The sequence below is a fragment of the Salvelinus fontinalis genome, chromosome 1 (assembly GCF_029448725.1).
Source record: "Salvelinus fontinalis isolate EN_2023a chromosome 1, ASM2944872v1, whole genome shotgun sequence".
In the NCBI taxonomy this organism is placed as follows: domain Eukaryota; kingdom Metazoa; phylum Chordata; class Actinopteri; order Salmoniformes; family Salmonidae; genus Salvelinus; species Salvelinus fontinalis.
In genome coordinates this window covers 72,087,078-72,109,167 of record NC_074665.1, presented here as the reverse complement: position 1 = coordinate 72,109,167, position 22,090 = coordinate 72,087,078, and the positions used below count along the sequence as shown (strand labels likewise).

Below are 22,090 nucleotides of genomic sequence, written 5' to 3'. Positions count from 1 at the left end.
ATAATTAGTATTGGGGATCATGTAAGGTGAGAGGACATTAGATAATTTAAGGAACCTAGCTAACTAGATATGTGAGCAAAGAACCACTGTTTTTACACACTGACACTAGTGCAGTCCTGGAATCAGTCAATTCTTTTGACCACTTGATGATTTGAGTGCCATTCTCCCATGGGTAAAAATATAGTGCAAGATATGTACACTATTACTACACAGATCAGCATTAATTTGCACTGCCTAAGGACAGTTTCCCATAGCCTGACTAAGCCCAGAATAAACCTGGACTAAAAAGCATGTTCAATGAAGAATCTCATTTGAAAGTACTTTTAAGTCCAGGAATAGGCTTAACCTGTGTTCCAGAAACTGGCCCCTAATCTTACTGGAACGTTGAATAAAAGATCCATTTGACATGACTCCATAGTGCTATGGATCAATAAGACACCTAAAGGACATCCTACTACTGGCATCTATAGGAGAAGGGCACTCAGGTCAGCTGTTTATGTGTTATGTCAAACTTGCAAAAACAAAACACCCCCCCCCCCCCCAAGAAAATCAAGAAAAACATTGCTTGTTAAAGGGATATTTTAGGGATTTTTGCAATGAGGCCCTTTATCTAGTTTATCTATCCCCAGAGTCAGATGAACTTGTGGATACCAATTTTGTTTCTGTGTCCAGTATGAAGGAAGATGCAAGGTAGTTTCGCGAGCCAATGCTAACTAGCATTAGCACAATGACTGGAAGTCTATAGGTATCTGCTAGCATGCTAGTCAGCAATTGTGCTAGAGCTAGCTAGCCACTTCCTTCAAACCGCATTCAAAGACATAAAAATGATATCCACGAGTTCACCTGACTCTGGGAAAGTAGACGAAGGGCCTCATTGCCAAAATCCTGAAGTATCCCTTTAAAGTAAAGTAAAACAACTGCGAACATTTTTAGAACTTGCTGCACATTTTCCCCAAATGTGTAATTCCATTCCATTAGCATTGCTTATGCTGCATCTAGCATAAGGCAACATCTCTCACACTCACCTAGATAGCGTATCTACTACAGTAGCACTCATAGTTTTGCCTTAGCACTGATCTACTACACAAAAGCACACATGGACAACCACATGGCACAAACTGTCATCGTCATCATCCTCATGTCAGCACACAGACAGAGATCTATCAGTAAGGTTGCAAAATTCCTGGACAGTTCAATAAATTCCTTGGTTTTTAGGAAACCATGGTTGGAAGATTTCGGCTTTCCCGCTGTTTCCCTCCTGATTCCGGGAATCCTCCAACTGCGATTTCGGGAAAACCAGGGAATTTCGTGAAAGTTCCAGGAATCTTGCAACTCTAGCTATCAAACATGCTGCGTCCGAATGCACAACAAGGTAGGTAGGGGGCGAAAAAGGTAGGCTTACCTTCTACAGGGGGGGGGGGGGGTAAAAAGAAAGGAAGAACAAAACAAATACAAATGTTTAACCAGACATACCAACCAAGACCAACGGGGAAAAAGAGGCAACGTAAAAATAGTAAGAAGCTTAGTAAAGAAGAAGTCATTCAGAGTGGAGAGTGGGGTGACATGGGAAAGAAATACAGCCGGTTGAGACTGACTGGGCATGCTAAGCAGGCAGAGTGGTGGTCAGAAAGAGTTAAAGGAGAAGTTATATTTTTACAACCAAATCTCTATTTTTTATTGTTGAAGGGTTTAGACACATTTTTGTAATTTCACTTGTTTTTGGGGCCCTGAAAAAACAAGAACAAAGGCTCCAAAAACACCCAAATACTTCCTTTCAGAAACAGAAATGCTCTCAGGATAGTGATGCAGGTCTTTAGATGAAATCGTGTCATTCTGAAATGTATTCGCACCTCTCTGTCCATTCTAATGGTAACTGCCAAAATAAAGGAAACGCTTGAATAAATGAGGAATACAAAGTATATTGAAAGCATGGGGTGCTTCCACACAGGAAGTTCCAGACACTTGTAGAATCTATGCCAAGGAGCAATGAAGCTGTTCTGGTGGACAAACGCCCTAGTAAGACACTTTGGGGGATACTTAGTCAGTTGTATAACTGAATGCCTTCAACTGAAACGTGTCTTCCGCATTTAACCCAACCCCTCTGAATCAGAGAGGTGCGGGGGGCTGCCTTAATCTTATGCTGGTGTTTCCTTTATTTTGGCAGTTACCTGTAGCAGCAGGCTACACAGAGAATGAACCAGCTGGATAGGGGAAACGGCAAGAGTCGCGCAAAACAGAATATGACATTGCTTCAGAATCACACAATTTCATGTGTACAATATCTAAAGACCTGCATCACTATACAGAGAGCTTTGACGTTTCTAAAAATATGTTTTTGGAGCCTTTTTTCATGTTTTTTCGGGGCCCCCATACTACACAACGAGGATGAGAAAGTGATTTGCTGTTTGGGGTAAGATTTTCAAAACTTTGAAATCCCCCCCAAAAGTTGTGTGGACTATATATATATATATATATATATAAGAGAGAGACATAAATAGAAAGAGAGAGAGATAGAAAGAGATATAGATAGAGAGAGAGAGCCTATGCATACCTGCTTAAATGGAAATTAGGACCCCGTGCCTGTGGCCTCAAGCAATCTTAAAATAGCAATGTAAAAATAGGCTTATCTAAAATTAACAAAAATAATTGTACTAACAATGAACAGTAAATGGGCATCACACTTAAACCTGTCCAGGCTGCGGTGCGCTCTACTCCCACAGCATTCTGGGAGTCTGTACATGTACGCGAGCGCACAGTGTATAGTGCATGTGAGCGCACGTGGGTGTTTAGCAGACCAAGCTTTGGCCCAGACAGTCACTGCTTTGCTTTTAGCCTTTAATTTGAGTCCAGATTCATACGAACTCATACTGGACAAAAAAACATAGCTTTGTTTAGCTGGTGCAATGAGCGAGTGACTGGGCAAAGCGATTTCACTGCCTAAGACAAGCAGCTCTCGAGGGTCAAGGTGTGTGCGTGTGGGAGAGACCGGGCCAAAAACAAGCTCTGGGGTGAAGTTTCTCCCAGGTACAGCATCTTTCCCCCAATTCTAACATTAACCGTTAGTGGGGAAAATGCACAACTGACCCAAGATCAGTGCCTAGGAGCAACTTCACCCACTAGTGGCCAAGACAAACCTGAGGGTGTGGTTCTAGCTAGCTATGTACCTTATTGGCCCAGGAGTCTTCGTCCCAGGAAGTGAGCTGCAGCACCCTAATGATCTCGTTGATCTCAGCGCTCATCTTTTCAAAGGTGAAGTTCCTGTTCTTCAGAGACTCCTCTACTCCCTGGCTGCCGGACGTCTTGGTCGTCACAAAGATCTTGATACCTATAGTAACACCACAACAATGACCATCAGTAACAAGCACTTAGTTACTTGCAGTATAGTCGTAAGTATAGGTAACTGAACTTGAGGTCTTCACGGGTCCAACAGACCTTGAAATTCCGAGATCCGACCCGAGCGGGTCCGGGTCCTAAATTTTGTCTCGGATCGGGTTCGAGCTGATATAATTGCCATGGGTCTTGGGTATGTGCAATTGAAATTGATGTACCCACATGACCTCCTCTGTAAATTTAAAGGTGGTTGATGAGAACTCTGCGAGCTTGTTATCTGTGTCAGCCAGCTGAAACTGGTTCTGGCCTCTCATCTAACATGCACCTGCTGCTAAGGAGAGCGAGAGAGTGAGTGAGAGGAGCCTTGGCCTAGTCTACTGTTGATTGTGAAGATGGAGGCATTTTTCATTGAAGTAAAATGAAAGTTAGAGAAAGAGTATAATGAAAAGAAGTCGAGAAGTGGAATTTCCATGGGGAAAGTGTTAATATTGTAATAGGCAAAGATGATAAGAACAATTGCGCGGCCAACTCTTCAGGTTTGACGCAATTTTCTAACTTATATTTTATTTATTTTTCATATTTATTATAATTAGATGTATCATTATTTTAGGCTTTAATATGAATCCAAACCAGTTCTCTACATATACAAAAAGTGTTTTGGTTTCATTCTGTTGAGACCTTTTCGAATGGCTAAATTAAGTTCGAACTGTCTTTAAAATGTTTTGCTCGGTATTTCGTTTAAGATAGGTTATAAGTAGGCCTGTTGTAAAATAAAGATCATTAGCTTATTGGTGTCATTTGTTCAGTAGCGTATGGTATAGGGACTAACATTTGTTGAGAGGCCTAATTGCTTCAATATAGCCTGTTCAAAACTTGTGGGTTTAAACAAGCTCTTTAAATACACTACATCACCAAAAGTATGTGGACAACCGTTCAAATTAGTGGATTCGTTCCATGATTTTGGAACAAGATGTTAGACGATGTTCGAGTTGTTCGATGAGTGTCCACATACTTTTGGTCATGTAGTGTTTGTAAAAAGTATTTCGTTTCATTCTGTTGAGACATTTTCATTGGCCAAATTAAGTTACAAACTGCATGTTTGCCGCAATATAATATAATTACTATGTTACATTCAAACTATTAAAAAACAAAATCAGGCCGAGATGCAAAAATAAACTTATTGTAATGCCGCAATATAATAACCTGTTTGTATTTTCCCTATAAGCAATGGCTTGTTTTACTTTTGACATTACCCTAATAAAGTGTAGAAAATGTTGTGAAGGTTTGGTGTGTTGTGGCTATTATACGCTTTAGCTACTGCAGGCCTATGAAGGCAGTGCGCATTGGCGCTCCAACGGCCTCCGACAATTGAACTTGAGGTGAGGAAGAAAGTTTTAGGCCTACCAGAATTATTCCTTTAATCTAACAATATAACCCTCTTTATATGTTCGAAATTAACAAATTAGCCTAACTCTGTATAGCAATAGTAGCCTATCTGACAAGGATAAAGAAATGCATCTCGGTGTTGGAAACATGCCACCAGGATATCTCTCTCTGTCTCTATAGGATAGGCCTAAGCTTCTCGTCCTTATATATACAGTTGAAGTCGGAAGATTACATACACCTTAGCCAAATACATTTAAACTCAGTCTGTCACAATTCCTGACATTTAATCCAAGTAAAAATTCCATGTCTAATGTCAGTTAGGATCACCACTTTATTTTAAGAATGTGAAATGTCAGAATAATAGTAGAGAGAATGATTTATTTCAGCTTTAATTTCTTTCATCACATTCCCAGTGGGTCAGAAGTTTACATACACTCAATTAGTATTTGGTAGCATTGCCATTAAACTGTTTAACTTGGGTGAAACGTTTTGGATAGCCTTCAGCAAGCTTCCCGCAATAAGTTGGGTGAATTTTGGCCCATTCCTCCTGAAAGAGCTGGTGTAACTGAGTCAGGTTTGTAGGCCTCCTTGCTCGCACATGCTTTTTCAGTTCCGCCCACAAATGTTCTATAGGATTGAGGTCAGGGCTTTGTGATGGCCACTCCAATAACTTGACTTTGTTGTCCTTAAGCCATTTTGCCACAACTTTGGAAGTATGCATGGGGTCATTCTCCATTTGGAAGACCCATTTGCGACCAAGCTTTAACTTCCTGACTGATGTCGAGATGTTGCTTCAATATATCCATATAATTTCCCTCCCTCATGATGCCATCTATTTTGTGAAGTGCACCAGTCCCTCCTGCAGCAAAGCACCCACACAACATGATGCTGCCACCCCCGTGCTTCACAGTTGGGATGGTGTTCATCGGCTTGCAAGCCTCCCTCTTTTTCCTCCAAACATAATGATGGTAATCATGGCCAAACATGTAACGGTCGTCCTCCTCCTCTTCGGAAGAAGAAGAGGAGGAGTAGGGATTGGACCAAAGCGCAGCGTGATAGTTTGACATAATGAAGTTTATTAAAGAAAAGACGAAAACCGAAAACACTTCAACAAACTACAAAATAACAAACGAACGTAGACAGACCTGAACTATGAGAACTTACATAAAACACGAAGAACGCACGAACAGGTACAGACTACAACAAACGAACGAACAAACCGAAACAGTCCCATGTGGTGCAACATACACAGACACGGAAGACAACCACCCACAAACGAACAGTGTGAACAGCCTACCTTAATATGGTTCTCAATCAGAGGAAACGTCAAACACCTGTCCCTGATTGAGAACAATATAAGGCTAATTACCAATGACCTAAACATAGAAACACAAAACATAGAATGCCCACCCCAACTCACGCCCTGACCAACTAAACACATACAAAAATAACAGAAAACAGGTCAGGAACGTGACAGAACCCCTCCCCCCCCCCCTCAAGGTGCGAACTCCGGACGCACCACCAAAAGTCTAGGGGAGGGTATGGGTGGGCATCTGTCCACGGTGGCGGCTCAGGCTCTGGGCGTGGTCCCCATCCAACCATAATAAATCCCCGTTTTTTTTGTAAAAAAAAGTAAAACTCCCAATGACCACCCTCCAAATTAACCTCACTGGATTAAGGGGCAGCACCGGACTAAGGGGCAGCACCGGACTAAGGGGCAGCACCGGACTAAGGGGCAGCACCGGAATGAGGGGCAACACCAGAATGAGGGGCAACACCAGAATGAGGGGCAACACCAGAATGAGGGGCAACACCAGAATGAGGGGCTACACCAGAATGAGGGGCAACACCGGATTGACTGGCGGATCCTGGCTGGCTGGCTCTGGTGGATCCTGGCTGGATGACGGCTCTGGCTGGTCATGGCTGGATGGCGGCTCTGGCTGGTCATGGCTGGATGACGGCTCTGGCTGGTCATGGCTGGATGACGGCTCTGGCTGGTCATGGCTCGCTGACGGCTCTGCCTGGTCATGGCTCGCTGACGGCTTTGGCTGCTCCTGTCTGGAGGAAGGCTCTAGCGGCTCCTGTCTGGCGGAAGGCTCTAGCGGCTCCTGTCTGGCGGACGGCTCTGAAGGCTCATGGCAGACAGGCGGCTTTGCAGGCTCAGTACAGACGGGCGGCTTTGAAGGCTCAGTACAGACGGGCAGTTCATGCGGCGCTTGGCAGACGGACAGTTCAGACGGCGTTTGGCAGACGAGCAGTTCAGGCGCCGATGGGCAGACGGGCAGTTCAGGCGCCGTTGGGCAGATGGGCAGTTCAGGCGCCGTTGGGCAGACGGGCAGTTCAGGTGCCGCTGGGCAGACGGCAGACTCTGGCCGGCTGAGACGCACTGTAGGCCTGGTGCGTGGTGCCGGAACTGGAGGTACCGGGCTAAAGATACGCACCTTCAGGCTAGTGCGGGGAACAACAACAGGGCACACTGGACTCTCAAAGCGTACTATAGGCCTGGTGCGTGGTACCGGGACTGGTGGTACCAGGCTGAGGGCACGCACCTCAGGACTAGTGCGGGGAGAAAGATCAGTGCGTACAGGGCTCTGGAGACGCACATGAGGCTTGGTGCGTGGTGCCGGAACTGGAGGCACTGGGCTGGATACACGCACCACAGGGCTAGTGCGGGGAGCAAGAACAGGGCACACTGAGTTCTCAAGGCGCACTATAGGACTGGTGCGTGGTACCGGGACTGGTGGTACCGGGCTGAGGGCACGCACCTCAGGACTAGTGCGGGGAGAAAGATCAGTGCGTACAGGGCTCTGGAGACGCACATGAGGCTTGGTGCGTGGTGCCGGAACTGGAGGCACTGGGCTGGATACACGCACCACAGGGAGAGTGCGTGGAGGAGGAACAGGGCTCTGGAGACGCACAGGAGGCTTAGTGCGTGGTGTCAGCACTGGTGGTACTGGGCTGGGGACACGCACCACAGGGCTAGTGCGAGGAGCAGTAACAGGACGCACAGGACTCTGGAGACGCACATGAGGCTTTGTGCGTGGTGTAGGCACTGTCTTAACCAGACGGCTAGCACGCACCTCAGGACGAGTATGGAGAGCTGTTCCCGGTGACATTAACTCACCAACACGTTCATTCGGACGGATGCCGTGCCTCATGCACCAAACCAGTACATCCCTCATAACTCTCTCCTCCAATTTCTTCATTAACTCCTTTACTGTCTCTGCGTCACTCACCTCCAAATCCGCCCTCACCGGCTCCTTACGGTAAGCAGGAGGAGTTGGCTCACGTCTCCTGACTGACCCAACTAAACTACCCGAGAGCCCCCCCCACCCAAGAAATTTTTGGGTTTGACTTACGGGCTTCCAGCCTTGTTTCCGTGCTGCCTCCTCATATCGCCCCCTCTCTGCTTTCGCTGCCTCCAGCTCAGCTTTGGGGCGGCGATATTCTCCTGGTTGAGCCCAGGGTCCCTTTCCGTCCAATGTTTCCTCCCAAGTCCACGAGTCCTGTTTTTTTGGCCGCTGTTTCTGGTTCCTCTCACGCTGCTTGATCCATGGTTGGTGGGTGGTTCTGTAACGGTTGTCCTCCTCCTCTTCGTCCGAATTAGGAAGAGGAGGAGTAGGGATTGGACCAAAGCGCAGCGTGATAGTTTGACATAATGAAGTTTATTAAAGGAAAGACGAAAACCGAAAACACTTCAACAAACTACAAAATAACAAACGAACGTAGACAGACCTGAACTATGAGAACTTACATAAAACACGAAGAACGCACGAACAGGTACAGACTACAACAAACGAACGAACAAACCGAAACAGTCCCGTGTGGTGCAACATACACAGACACGGAAGACAACCACCCACAAACAAACAGTGTGAACAGCCTACCTTTATATGGTTCTCAATCAGAGGAAACGTCAAACACCTGTCCCTGATTGAGAACCATATAAGGCTAATTTCCAATGACCTAAACATAGAAACACAAAACATAGAATGCCCACCCCAACTCACGCCCTGACCAACTAAACACATACAAAAATAACAGAAAACAGGTCAGGAACGTGACAAAACAGTTCTATTTTTGTTTCATCAGACCAAAGGACAGCTGATCCCTGTACATGGTACCTTCAGGCGTTTGGAAATTGCTCCGAAGGATGAACCAGACTTGTGTAGGTCTACAAAAAAAATTCTAAGGTATTGGCTGATGTCTTTTCATTTTCCCATGATGTCAAGCAAAGAGGCACTGAGTTTGAAGGTAGGCCTTGAAACACATCCACAGGTACATCTCCAATTAACTCCAATTATGTCAATTAGCCTATCAGAAGCTTCTAAAGCTTCTAATTCCCACATTATTTTCGGGAACTTTCTAAGCTGTTTAAAAGCAGTCAACTCAGTGTATGTAAACTTCTGACCCACTTGAAATGTGATACAGTGAATTATAAGTGAAATTATCTGTCTGCTAACAATTGATGGAAATATTACTTGTGCCATGCACAAAGTAGATGTCCTAACCGACTTGCCAAAACAAGTTGAGTGGTTGAAAAACTAGTTTTAATGACTCCAACCTAAGTGTATGTAAACTTCCGACTTCAACTGTATATATACACACACACACAGTATAGATTTGTGTATTAATATCATACAGTGGACACCTAGGGATATAGGCCTATATGCATGCAATGCCCTGATACATTTAGCGCTCAAATATCTGACAGCTGAACCCTGAGGTGGACAAATTTTGTTTTAGGAAAGTAAAAACCAATAAAACAATAGGCTATAAAGTTATGAATATGCTACACATCAAAACGGAACAAATGCTTTTTTGGTGTAATTTGTTATAGGCTGTTTAAGGACACGCAACCGTGGCTCATTTGGCCAAGCGTCCGGTTTGACGTTTCTTTCTCTCCCTTTCTTTTTCTACTCTCGGATCCTAACTGGCATGGGCCTGTTTTTCCACGCGCCTTTTTGAACGGGACTGACTGTCCCTCGGGTCCATTTGAAGCGGTTCGCTGTTTATTTTTTTAAATAATTATGCATATTGGGTCGGGTGGGAAAGACCCGGTTCCATTTAGGAACGGGTCCAACTTTACGGACCTGTGAAGACCTCCACTGTGAACATCCAGTATTACTCTGTTAGAGAAACAGTTGTGTGTTAGAGTCTGGTCTAGTGGAATAAAGGTCGACTCTGGACTCTGCATACCCACTGGCGACGAGGGTTCCAGCCCCATCTCAACCTTTACTGTCTATGCCCTTCTAATGTTCATCTTCCAATCTACATTCACTCTGTACTGTCATAAAGAATACCAATATGAATGATCTTTAAAAAAAAAAGACAGTTAGGAGAGAAAAGAGAGAGCAGCTCGTTGACTGTGTTCAATAGAATAGAATAGTAGCTCACCTGAGATGAGTACAGGGAGCAGCTCTTTGACTGTCTTTAATAGAATAGAATAGAAGCTCACCTGAGATCAGTACAGGGAGCAGCTCTTTGACTGTGTTCAATAGAATATAATAGAAGCTCACCTGAGATGAGTACACAGAGCAGCTCTTTGACTGTGTTCAATAGAATCGAGTAGAATGGAAGCTCACCTAAGATGAGTACAGGTAGAAGCTCTTTGAATGTGTTAAATAAAAAAGAGTAGAATAGAAGCTCACCTGAAAGGAGTACAGGGATCAGCTCTTTGAATGTGTTCAATAGAATAGAGTAGAATAGAAATTCAACTGAGAGGAATTCAGGCAGCAGATCTTTGTGTTCACTAAAATAGAGAACAATAGAAGCTCACCTGAGATGAGTACAGGGAGAAGCTCTTTGAATGTGTTCAACAGATTAGAGTAGAATAGAAGCTCACCTGAGATGAGTACAGGGAGCAGAAATCTGTGTTCAATCGAATAGAAGCTCTTTGACTGTTTTCAATAGAAAATAGTTGAATAGAAGCTCACCTGAGAGGAGTACAGGCAGCAGCTCTTTGTGTTCAATAGAATAGAGTAGAAGCTCACCTGAGATAAGTACAGGGAGCAGCTCTTTGACTGTGTTCAATAGAATAGAGTAGAATAGAAGCTCACCTGAGATGAGTACACGGAGCAGCTCGTTGACTGTTCAATAGAAAATAGTAGAATAGAAGCTGACCTGAGAGGAGCACAGGCAGCAGCTCCTTGTGTTCAATGGAATAGAGTAGAATAGAAACTCACCTAAGATGAGTACAAGCAGCAGCTCTTTGAAAATGTTCAATAGAATAGAGTAGAATAGAAGCTCACCTGAGAGGAGTACAGGGAGCAGCTCTTTGTGTTCAATATAATAGAGTAGAAGCTCACCTTAGATGAGTACAGGGAGCAGCTATTTGACTGTGTTCAATAGAAGAGTAGAATAGAAGCTCACCTGAGATGAGTACAGGGAGCAGCTCTTTGACTGTGTTCATGGAGTTGACCAGCATCACGCGGTGTTCCTGGTGGGTCAGCTCCTGCTGTCGCTCGTCAATCATCTTTGCCATCTTTGTCATCCCTGGACAGGAACAACAACAAAGGATCGGTTATATAACGTGTTTCTCTCACGTAATTTCCACCTCCTGTCAACATGCCATCCATGCAGAGAACATCAAGTCAACATCAGGTCATCATGTCAGGAGCATAGGGTGTTGAGGTGGGATTGATGCAGGATCAGCTTGTGTTTTGCCCTCTACCTGTTTGTCTGTATACATTTTAAAATGCAAAATAACATTTAAAAAGTAATGTCAAACATTTATGGATAAAGCATATATTATTGTTATTATGCATTATATCATCTCAGTAGCCAGGTATTGGTAACTAAAGTATGTGGTTTTGACATGTGGTTGTAACACCTATGCAAATGTAACTATGAAGGGACTGACCTGGACCCAGGTTCTTTGTGTATGTAATCAGGTCCTCCATAGATTCCACTACCTCTGCCACGGTTAGGTACTCCAGGATACCTTTGCAGACGCGAATGATTTTACGAACCTGCAATTGATCAGAACAACACGAAACAGGATCATTAATCTACATTGTCTTTGTCACCCAGCTCGGTGTGGAAATTAGATTTGGAAATCCGATTTGAAGTCAGATTCAACTTTTTAGACTAGTGTTTCATGCGAGACCTTTCATTCTTGGACTCTAAACTCCATCTTCATTGGCTAAAGACTTCTTATTGTAATGAAACAGCAGGGAGCAGGTCTCGAACCCTCGACCTTCTAGCCCGAGGTCCGGCGCGCTATCGACTGTGCCGCAAAAGCATGCTCAAGCGGTAGAGTCGATTTCCGCGCTTATAAAACCAGGGTCGTTACACTACTCCCTCCTTTCAAAGAGCGCGTCCTCGCGCTAGCTTGCGACTTTACGTCTTACAGGAACGCGCTCACCGGCCAAGCACACGCACTGTCTTGGATGCGAGGTCCGATCACTTCCGACACCAGTGTAATGAAACAGGCAGGGAGCATCTTGCCCGAGGTCCGGCGCGCTATCGACTGTGCCGCAAAAGCATGCTCGTGCCGCAGAGTCGATTTCTGCGCTTATAAACCCAGGGTCGTTACATTATTATGATGTGTGAATCACAGCTGAAGGTGATTCTTTCAGAGTGATTATGCTAACGTCATATTACATAAACGCTATCTTGGACTTAAATGTCCAAAACAAATTTCCCCTCAGGCCAATAAAGTAAATCCTAATTAATTGTTGTTACAGTATTTTGTCTAGCTATTTAGACTGGATATTAATGCTGTGCTACTGTCATTCCTGTCTCTTTGTCCTGCTCTTTCAGCTCCAGACCAGCTGCATGTGTTGTGTACTGTGTGTGTGTGTGTGTGTGTGTGTGTGTGTGTGTGTGTGTGTGTGTGTGTGTGTGTGTGTGTGTGTGTGTGTGTGTGTGTGTGTGTGTGTGTGTGTGTGTGTGTGTGTATGTGTGTGTGTGTGTGGTTACTGTACGCCTCTCCTCACCTAGTCCCAGTGCTGCTTTATGAACACCTTACCTGGCTCAGTCTCAAAATGCACCCTATTCTATGTCTCTACACTGTACTGTGCTACTGTCCCTGAGTCCAGCTGCATGAACAGATAAAACAGCATGTCTGTGCTGACTGCCGAGTCTCCCTGGCTGCTGCTACAGCCTGATAAGAGCTGATGGCTGGTGATTTTCACCCCCGGGGAGAGAGGATGGATGGGGTTGGATGGATGGTACGGCTACCTGGTTTAAGACACTAGCTCTAGCCTTCTGAGCTGAGCTGTGCTGTGTTGTAATAACACACATTCGTCCCGGAATACATTTTGAGCATGGCCAAGGATGGACGGCAGGTTATGTCTGTGTGTAATTAATGGGGTTTAGAAGACGTTCAGTTTGAGGGTGAGATTAAACTGCTCCAAGAACCAATGGTGCTGTACTTGACTGTACCTCAGCCTCGTCGAAGGTCAGCAGCAGGTCCGATGTGCCAGAGAGGATGCCCCGGGAGCCGTCGATGAGGTAATCTCGAGCGGGGACGGAGTAAGGGTCTGCTTTCAACATAGATGCTGCCTGCACCAGCTTGGTGCATGCAGTCTCCACCCTGAGAGAGGGAAAGAGGAACAGTGGAAAACAATACCACTAAACAATAATGTAACATAGATAATGTAGGGTCTCCAAAAGCCAGTAGGGCACCAGGCCAGTAGGGCCAATCTCCTGTTGTTAAAAGTGATCATGGATAAAAGTGTCTATAAATAGCAGCAGTGTGTCTAGGTGGAATTGCTGACCTGACGACAAAGAAAAACAAAACGCTCTTTCATGTTTTAAACACAACTACTTTCTCACGTTCTAAATCAGTATACTGCCTCCAGTCATATACTGCAAGGCAAGCAGATGAAGCCCATTGTCGATATGAAGAGCTTCTATTAGTCTCATAATATACACTGCTCAAAAAAATAAAGGGAACACTTAAACAACACAATGTAACTCCAAGTCAATCACACTTCTGTGAAATCAAACTGTCCACTTAGGAAGCAACACTGATTAACAATAAATTTCACATGCCGTTGTGCAAATGGAATAGACAAAAGGTGGAAATTATAGGCAATTAGCAAGACACCCCTAAAAAAGGAGTGATTCTGCAGGTGGTGACCACAGACCACTTCTCAGTTCCTATGCTTCCTGGCTGATGTTTTGGTCACTTTTGAATGCTGGCGGTGCATTTGAATGCTGGCGGTTCTCTGGCAACAGCTCTCGTGGACATTCCTGCAGTCAGCATGCCAATTGCACGCTCCCTTAAAACTTAGCATTGTGTTGTGTAACATAAAAGCACATTTAAGAGCAGCCTTTTATTGTCCACAGCACAAGGTGCACCTGTGTAATGATCATGCTGTTTAATCAGCTTCTTGATATTCCACACCTGTCAGGTGGATGGATTATCTTGGCAAAGGAAAAATTGCTCAAAATTTGTGCACAAAATTTGAGAGAAATAAGCTTTTTGTGTGTATGGAACATTTCTGTGATCTTTTATTTCAGCTCATGAATGATGGGACTAACACTTTACATGTTGCGTTTATATTTTTTCAGTATAATATTATGTATGTTATGTTAGTGCAGCCAGCACTGTCGTTCAGCAGCCAGCCCCATGCTATGCTACATTATTGGACCAGACCAGGATCTATGCACACGCTAATTATAGTGAAGGATATATATATATCGTTAAGGAGACACATTCCAGCATGTGTATCTGATGGATGAAGACAGGGTGACGATGTGACATCAAGGTGCCAAATGGGTTCGCACCTCCGTGACCTCTATGACCTACGCCTGCCAATTGCTTTTCATCCGTGAACTTGTTGGGCGTCCCGTGACCCCGTCGTGACCCCGTCAGCCCCTATTGTATTACTGAGTTATAGACGGAGGTGACCGGGACAAGGGTGTAAAGGCTAAGAAGGGATCGCAGAGTCACAGCAAAGCAGCTGGGCTACAGATTATTGCTAGATCGAGTGGAGTAGGAATAGACCTCAGGAGGGAGATACTGGAGGAGGAAAAATGTATATCGCTAAAGATTAATTTATTCAGGGAGTGACTTATCGTTAGACCACTGTTCAAAATGATAGTAGGGTAATATAGACTCAGTGGCCAGTTTTATAGGTACCAGGTCGAACCACCCAAAACACCCAGCCAACATTCTGCATACCTGTCACGCCCTGACCTTAGAGATCCTTTTTATGTCTCTATTTTGGTTTGGTCAGGGCGTGAGTTGGGGTGGGCATTCTATGTCTTGCATTCTATGTTCATTTTTCTATGCTTTCTATTTCTTTGTGTTTGACCGTGTGTGGTTCTCAATCAGAGGCAGCTGTCTATCGTTGTCTCTGATTGAGAATCATACTTAGGTAGCCTTTTTCCACCTGTGTGTTGTGGGTAGTTGTTTTCTGTTTTGTGTCTGCACCAGACAGGACTGTTTCGTTTCGTTCACTCTCTTTGTTGGTTTTTGTTGTTTCAGTGTTCAGTTTATTTATTCAATTAAAATGAACACTTACCATGCTGCGTTTTGGTCTCCTCCCTTATACGATCGTTACAACACCACTGTTGTACTGTGTCGATATTTGTCCGTTTGTGGCCCGCCTGTTACCATTCTCCTTCAACCTCTCATTAACGAGCTGTTTTCACACATAGGACTGCCACTGACTGGATGTATTTTGTTTGTTGCACTATTCTCAGTAAACTCTAGACACTGTCGTGCATGTAAAGCCCAGGAGGCAGGCCATTTGTGAGATACTGGAACTGGTGCGCCTGGCACCGACGGTCATACCACCCTCAAAGTCGCTTAGGTCACTCGTTTTGCCCATTCTACCATTCAATCGAACGCATTGATGCCCGTCTGCCTGCTTTATATAGCAAGCCACGGACACGTCTATAGGAGTGAACCATTTTCGTGAACAGGGGGGTGGACCTAATAAACTGACCACTGAGTGTAGATTGAATCAATACGTCCAAAGAAAACAAATTGTCTGAAAATACATTTTAAAAGCAAGTCTTCACTAGGGGCTTAGCTTTGGTCGAGGTTGTGCAAGAGCAGCTGTCCAGGAAGGAAGACCATATAGAAACCTAACAGTGTTCCTTCCTGCTTTCTCCGTTAGTGAAGAACCCCTCCATAGAGTTCCTCCATGGGCAAATAGTAGCCTATGAGGCAGCCAGCAACTTACTAGCAGTAGCAGGCAGCACCCCAGCACAGTGTTTATAATACACCATGGAAGCACAGGACTGACTGACTGAGGCGCCACTACCAGCCCCCTAACCCTAAGGGCCCTGGTCAAAAGTGCACTATAGAGGGAGTAGGGTGCCATTTGGGACACAATCTAGGGCAGTATTTATAATAGACCAGGGAGGGCAGGGCTGTGACTCTGAGGCACTTAACATGCCATCTCTGACCTTTGCGTGCTGGCCTGGGTGCAAGCAGCCATTACTGTCTGCAGCAGATAGCAGAGAGGGAGAGAACAGGACAAAGAGAGAGTACAGAAGTTCAAACTCATCATCGTTAACTAATGATTAAATTGGATAGAATGGTAAATAATAAATTAGGTGAAAAAGTTTGAGGGCTGAGAATCGAGGAGAGTTGTTCTTTGTGTACTTACTTGATGAAAGCTGGAGGCATATCTCTCTTCATTATCTGGTCCTCCGTAGTCTGGACAGTGTCTTTCCCCACCTAGAACAGAAACACAGGGAGAGCACATTACCACATGCTGTAGGGACAGTTTCCTGGACACTCCTATAGACTAAGTAATCACTTTTATATTAGTTAATGGAGAGTCTTCATTGAGCATCTGGGTCCGATGAACCCAGAACCTTTGATCTTTCTTGTTGTCTTTAATCATGTATTGTCACATCTTGTTAGTCAACAATGATATAAACAATTGTCTCAACCAGCAGGTCACACGAGGAGAGCCAGGGCAACACACACACACAAAGTAATGTGTAAAACAGCTGAATGCCTCTTCACTCTCACACACGGCTACTATGACTCATTTCTCCCAGTATGACCTCACACTCACACACAAGGAATGATCAAAACCATTCATAGAAGATAGAGGAAAAGTCTATTTGTCAATTACAGAGAGGAGTAGTTTCTTATTGCAGATGTTCAAACCCACGGACAGGGAGGGAATCCCTCGGTGTCAGTTATTGTCTAGTAGTCTCTCCCCGACCCGACAGACAATTGAGCCCTGAGCTTCGAGCTCGCTCTGCAAGCGAGGCTGTTAATGTCTGATTCAGATGGGGCTTGTTGGCTGACTGATCCCATCACACACACACACACACACACACACACACACACACACACACACACACACACACACACACACACACACACACACACACACACACACACACACACACACACACACACACACACACACACACACACACACACACACACACACACACACCTCTTTATACACAGGATCATATTCAACAAAATGTTAACATGCCCACTACAACTCCGGTTAACAAGCACCACGACTTCAACTTGATACTACGACTACAACTTCATCAGCTACACTGGTGTATCTAAAAGCAAGGATTTATATCGACATAGGAATTTGGGGAACTTTGATACAAAGGGAAATTATAATGAAGTTGCATAATAAACTTAACAAAATGATAAGTTCTACAATTTGTAGTATGTTAATGAGTATTTCCTGACCACATCAATAGCCTATGGGGCTACAACTAGTAGGGTTGTTTCAGGTCAGGTCACAAAGTCCTCCCAAAAAATCCTGAACCTGGTTATTAGGAATGGGACATTAGTTGTGAGGTGGTGAGACTCTAGACTCTTAACTGCTCCACCAGTTCATCACAGTCAGTGGCACAGCCATTCATTCCAGAAATCTGACATCATTGAGTCTGCATGGGGCAGAGCCAGAAGCACATCCCTCAACCCCATTACTGTCTTCTCATTGGTCCAGTGGGACTGTGGAAGTAGAGTGTCCACCACCACCGTTTGTCAATTAAACACAAAGGTTGATGCCAGGCTAAAAGTGAAGAGAGGCTGAGAGAGAATGGGCCGCAGGACTCTTCCAGGTCATGTCATAAAGTTACAAACAAAACACTCCTGACCCTAGTAGTTATTAGGAATGTGAGGTGAAAGCTCAAGGATGCTTCAACAGTAACCAGCTCAGCTCGAGACCGTGAGCAGCACAGCCATTCCAGAAAGCTGACATACTATAGAGTGGTCCGAGTTGGACCAAAGCACATTGGTTTCATCGGTCCATTGGAAGTAAGTTACTGTACAGGACTCTCTCATGCCCTTTAGTTCAAATCCACTCAGTTGGTTTGTGTGTCCTACATCTAAAAAGGACTCTCCCCTGTTCCCCTAACCTTTAGTTGAACGGCCCTCTAACTACCCTGGAACACTGGATAGTTGTTTTTGGCTTAATGTATATAGGTTTGGAACTTTTGTGAAATAGCACAGTTACAAATAGAAATCAAACTGGATGGACATCAGAAATAGAGGAAGGACTAAGAACAAACAAGAGAGAACTATTGTAAAGTAGACTGTGTCTGTAAAATGTGTATAAGATGTATAGATTGACGGTAAAAGCAGAAGTGTTTATTAGTTTACTCCAATTGGGGGATCGGTGGTAGGGTTTGCAGGGAATAATAATAAAGGTATATTCTTTAAAAAATTATGTATGTCTATATAGGTATGTGTATGTATATATGTGTATATGTATGCATGCGTGGATATATTTACCCCAAAAATATTGGGGATTGGAAATGATGCAGACAATTACATTGGAAGCAACATTCTTTCCGCAATATTAAGCTGATCCACCCCTTTAAAAAAGGGGGGGGACAACTACTCCCAAGTCTCAGAGCGAGTGACGTTTGAAACGCTATTAGTGCGCACCCCGCTAACTAGCTAGCCATTTCACAACGGTTACACCAGCCTAATCTCGGGAGTTGATAGGCTTGAATTCATAAACAGCAGAGCTCCTGGCAAAACGCACGAAAGTGCTGTTTGAATGAATGCTTACGAGCCTGCTGGTGTCCACCATCGCTCAGTCAGACTGCTCTATCAAATCATAGACTTAATTATAACATAATAACACACAGAAATACGAGCCTTAAGTCATTAATATGGTCGAATCCGGAAACTATCATCTCAAAAACAAAACATTTATTCTTTCAGTGAAATACGGAACCGTTCCGTATTTTATCTAACGGGTGGCATCAATCAGTCTAAATATTCCTGTTACATTGCACAACCTTCAGGGTCGACCTCTGCCTGAGATCAGTTTCACGAAGAAGGATGAAAAGGTGAGGGCGTTCAATACCACCTGGTATCAAAATATTAGCTGGTTAACAGGGAGCCATTCATCAAGCCGCCTGTATTGCTGGCATTGCCTGATTTTTGGAAAGTCTGAGCCTTGGTCGAAAGGTGGGTACAGTGATCTGAAGAACATCGATAGTTTAGCTAAATGGCAAAACAAAAGCAGGGAGCATACAAATGCCCACATCAGATTCAAGATTCTGGGAAAAAGCTACATCGATTATGACGAAGGTCTGCGTATTCAAACTACGCAACACAATGAGAAAGTAAGAAGAAACAGGGATGTTATCAAGCTGCTTATCAACACCACTGCGTTTTTGGCCATGCAATAATTTGCTTTTAGAGGACACGACGAGAGGGAAAGTTCCGCTAACAAGGGTAACTACAAGGAGCTTGCAGAGGTAATTGCACGTTACAATGCTTTACTTGCTGAACAAATGAACATTTCTACTGTCTTTTCTGGGATGATGAAAATAATTCAGAATGATTTTATAGCTTCCATCGCATCATCCATTAAAAGTTTGATTAAAGATAGAGGTTAACACAGCACATTTTCTCTTGGGCGTTCAAGTATACTTTCCACTTTCCTCCGGTGTTAATTTAGCAAAGATGATAACACATAATTAGTCCGGACAGACAAGCAAAAACCCATGACATAAATGTTGCAGGAGCCTAGACTACACCTAAACATTAGAAATCTGACATGCTGTATGGGATGAAAACAAGACTATTTTTCAGTCTGATCAACTGTAGGCTACTAATAAGAGCAGCTGCATACAGCCTATGCACCCTGTCTGTCACGCGGGACTAGGTGGGTGAAGGAATCAGATGCAGAGAGTTCCACTTGGGAAAAGTGCTCCTTTTACTCTTGCACACAAAAAATGATAAGCCCAAACATACAGGGTGCAGAGAACAACTTGATCACCCAAAACACAGGGTGCCAAGTAAATAGTAAAATAATACACCTCTACCTAAAAACACACACACGTAACATAAAGACAATCCCGCACAAAACAAGGGCAGGTCTACCTACTAAATATAGGGAAGCTCATTTACCGAAAACAACAGAAACACAGGTGAAACTAATAAGACAAAACAAACAGACAAACGAAAAAGGGATCGGTGGCGGCTAGTAGGACGGTGACAACGACCTCCGAGCACCGCCCGAACAGGCAGGGGAGCCAACTTCGGCGGAAGTCGTGACACTGTCCATCTGGTCAGGATAAACTAATTGGTAACGTTATGTATTTATAGTAAATTTGTGTGTCAGGAGAAAATGTGAATGTGATCAAATTTTGTATATATTCAAAATTGGGCTGGCTGGGTCCAAAATGATTAACTGGAAACAATTCATCAACATAATAGTGATGACAGATGTGAGTACATTTTTTATAAGGCCTACAGTTGCTACAGCTGTTCTCTATCAGTTGTTGTCTATGTGTCTGGGTAGAGGAAATACCCCTCCTAATCTAGTCTAAATATCATTTATATGAACAAATAATGTATCTGCAGTTTAACAGGGTTTTCATCCAACCCAGGGCCAGAAGTTTTTTTCCCAGGATTTTTTTTAAACCATGTGACCTGATTAGGGAAAAACTGGTCCCATCATAGACCATATAAAACCTTTTAACAACTGATTAATCACTGTCATACCTTATAAAAAGGTCCAGAGTTTTCCTAATTAGGATAACATATAAGGAAAAATTCCGGACCCTAGGGGGTAAAAATTGCCCCCCCGCTCCGGGACCTATGGTGTGACCAGTTTGCTTGCAATTGTCTGTTATCATCAGGTATGTGGATGATCAGGGCTTTATTCAGGAACGTTTCTTGGGCTACTTTGATGTGTCAAGTGGGCGAGATGCGAGGTCTGTGGTTGACTTCATGAATTTTGAGATGTCTGAGTTCAACTTCATAGAGCAACTTGTTGTCCAACACTATGATGACGCAGCTGTAATTAGGGATGCGCCGATATGACATACCGATATTTAACATTTTTGCGGCCTTTTAAGCATTCTAGTACAGTTAAATAGTTGAAACACACACACACCAAAATATGTCCCCATTACCAGTGAAACAATCAAAACCTATTTCTTTCACTTACTTGCTGTGCTGTTTCGGTGTTCATTTGTTCAGTCTCAACCAGAATTTCATCATACATGTCAAGCAGTGAAATTTTAGCTCTGTCTGTCCATGGCCTCTCTTCCACGGTGCGCACTGTGACTGTGTCTGTTTCCATCTTGTCCAGCTGTGTCTAACATTTCACGTAAAACCTGTATCTTATCTGCATCGAAGTAGCGGTCCTTGTACCTAGCATTGAGCATGGTGGCGACACAGTAGAGGCTCAGAGAGAATGCCACCAAATCGCTTGTTCTCCCAGCCTCTAGTAGAGTACTTTTCCAATTTACTCCTACGGTATGTTTGCATTTTTGTTGAGCAGGCGTTTCAATGCCATGACAGGGTATCACGTATGCTGCAGACGCAGTTGAGCTTATTTCTCGAGTCAGATGTTTGAATGGAGCTAGGAGTGTTCATGTTTCCAAGTTTCAAACATGTTCTCAAATGCCATTGAAACGGCAGCAGCGGTATGAGAACCAGCACATTCTTGAGCAATACGGCTTTCCTCAGTACAAAATCCTCGTCGACCCACTGTGCTGTCAGACTCGGCAGGCTCATGGGGCTGACATTGATGGTCCAAATGTCAGTCGTGAAGCTAATAGCAGTGATGCCCATAGCAAGTAGCTCATAGATGTGCATTAACAATACTGTGTAACTCCGGTAGGGCAACATCTGAAAAAAAGCACCTACTTGGTAGTGTGTACCGGTGCTCAACCAGTCGGTGAAAGCCAACATCATCCATGACAGAGAACGGTTGATTGGCAAGCGCAATGAATTCCATTATCTTGGCGTTAACCTTTCTGGCGCAGGCGTTCCGCTAGCGACCCACCTCGACAACATCCGGTGAAATTGCAGAGCACGAAATTCTAATTACTGAAGTAGTCATATTTAACATTCATGAAAATACAAGTGTCATACGTCAATATAAAGCTTAACTTCTTGTTAATCCAGCCCCGTGTCAGATTTCAAAAAGCACACCATGCGATTATC

At 44.0% G+C, this 22,090-nt stretch overlaps 1 protein-coding gene across 1 annotated transcript in view; it reads right to left on the bottom strand.

Moving 5' to 3' along the window:
- LOC129861159 (vinculin) overlaps positions 1 to 22,090 on the bottom strand; it is a 71,620-nt gene that overhangs the window by 24,337 nt on the left and 25,193 nt on the right. The window contains exons 2-6 of the mRNA XM_055932330.1: positions 16,290 to 16,360; positions 13,105 to 13,255; positions 11,579 to 11,687; positions 11,089 to 11,211; positions 3,165 to 3,325 (exon numbers count right to left, since the gene is read on the bottom strand). Coding sequence (XP_055788305.1) covers positions 3,165 to 3,325; positions 11,089 to 11,211; positions 11,579 to 11,687; positions 13,105 to 13,255; positions 16,290 to 16,360 — 615 coding nt within the window. The remainder of the gene's footprint in view (positions 1 to 3,164; positions 3,326 to 11,088; positions 11,212 to 11,578; positions 11,688 to 13,104; positions 13,256 to 16,289; positions 16,361 to 22,090) is intronic.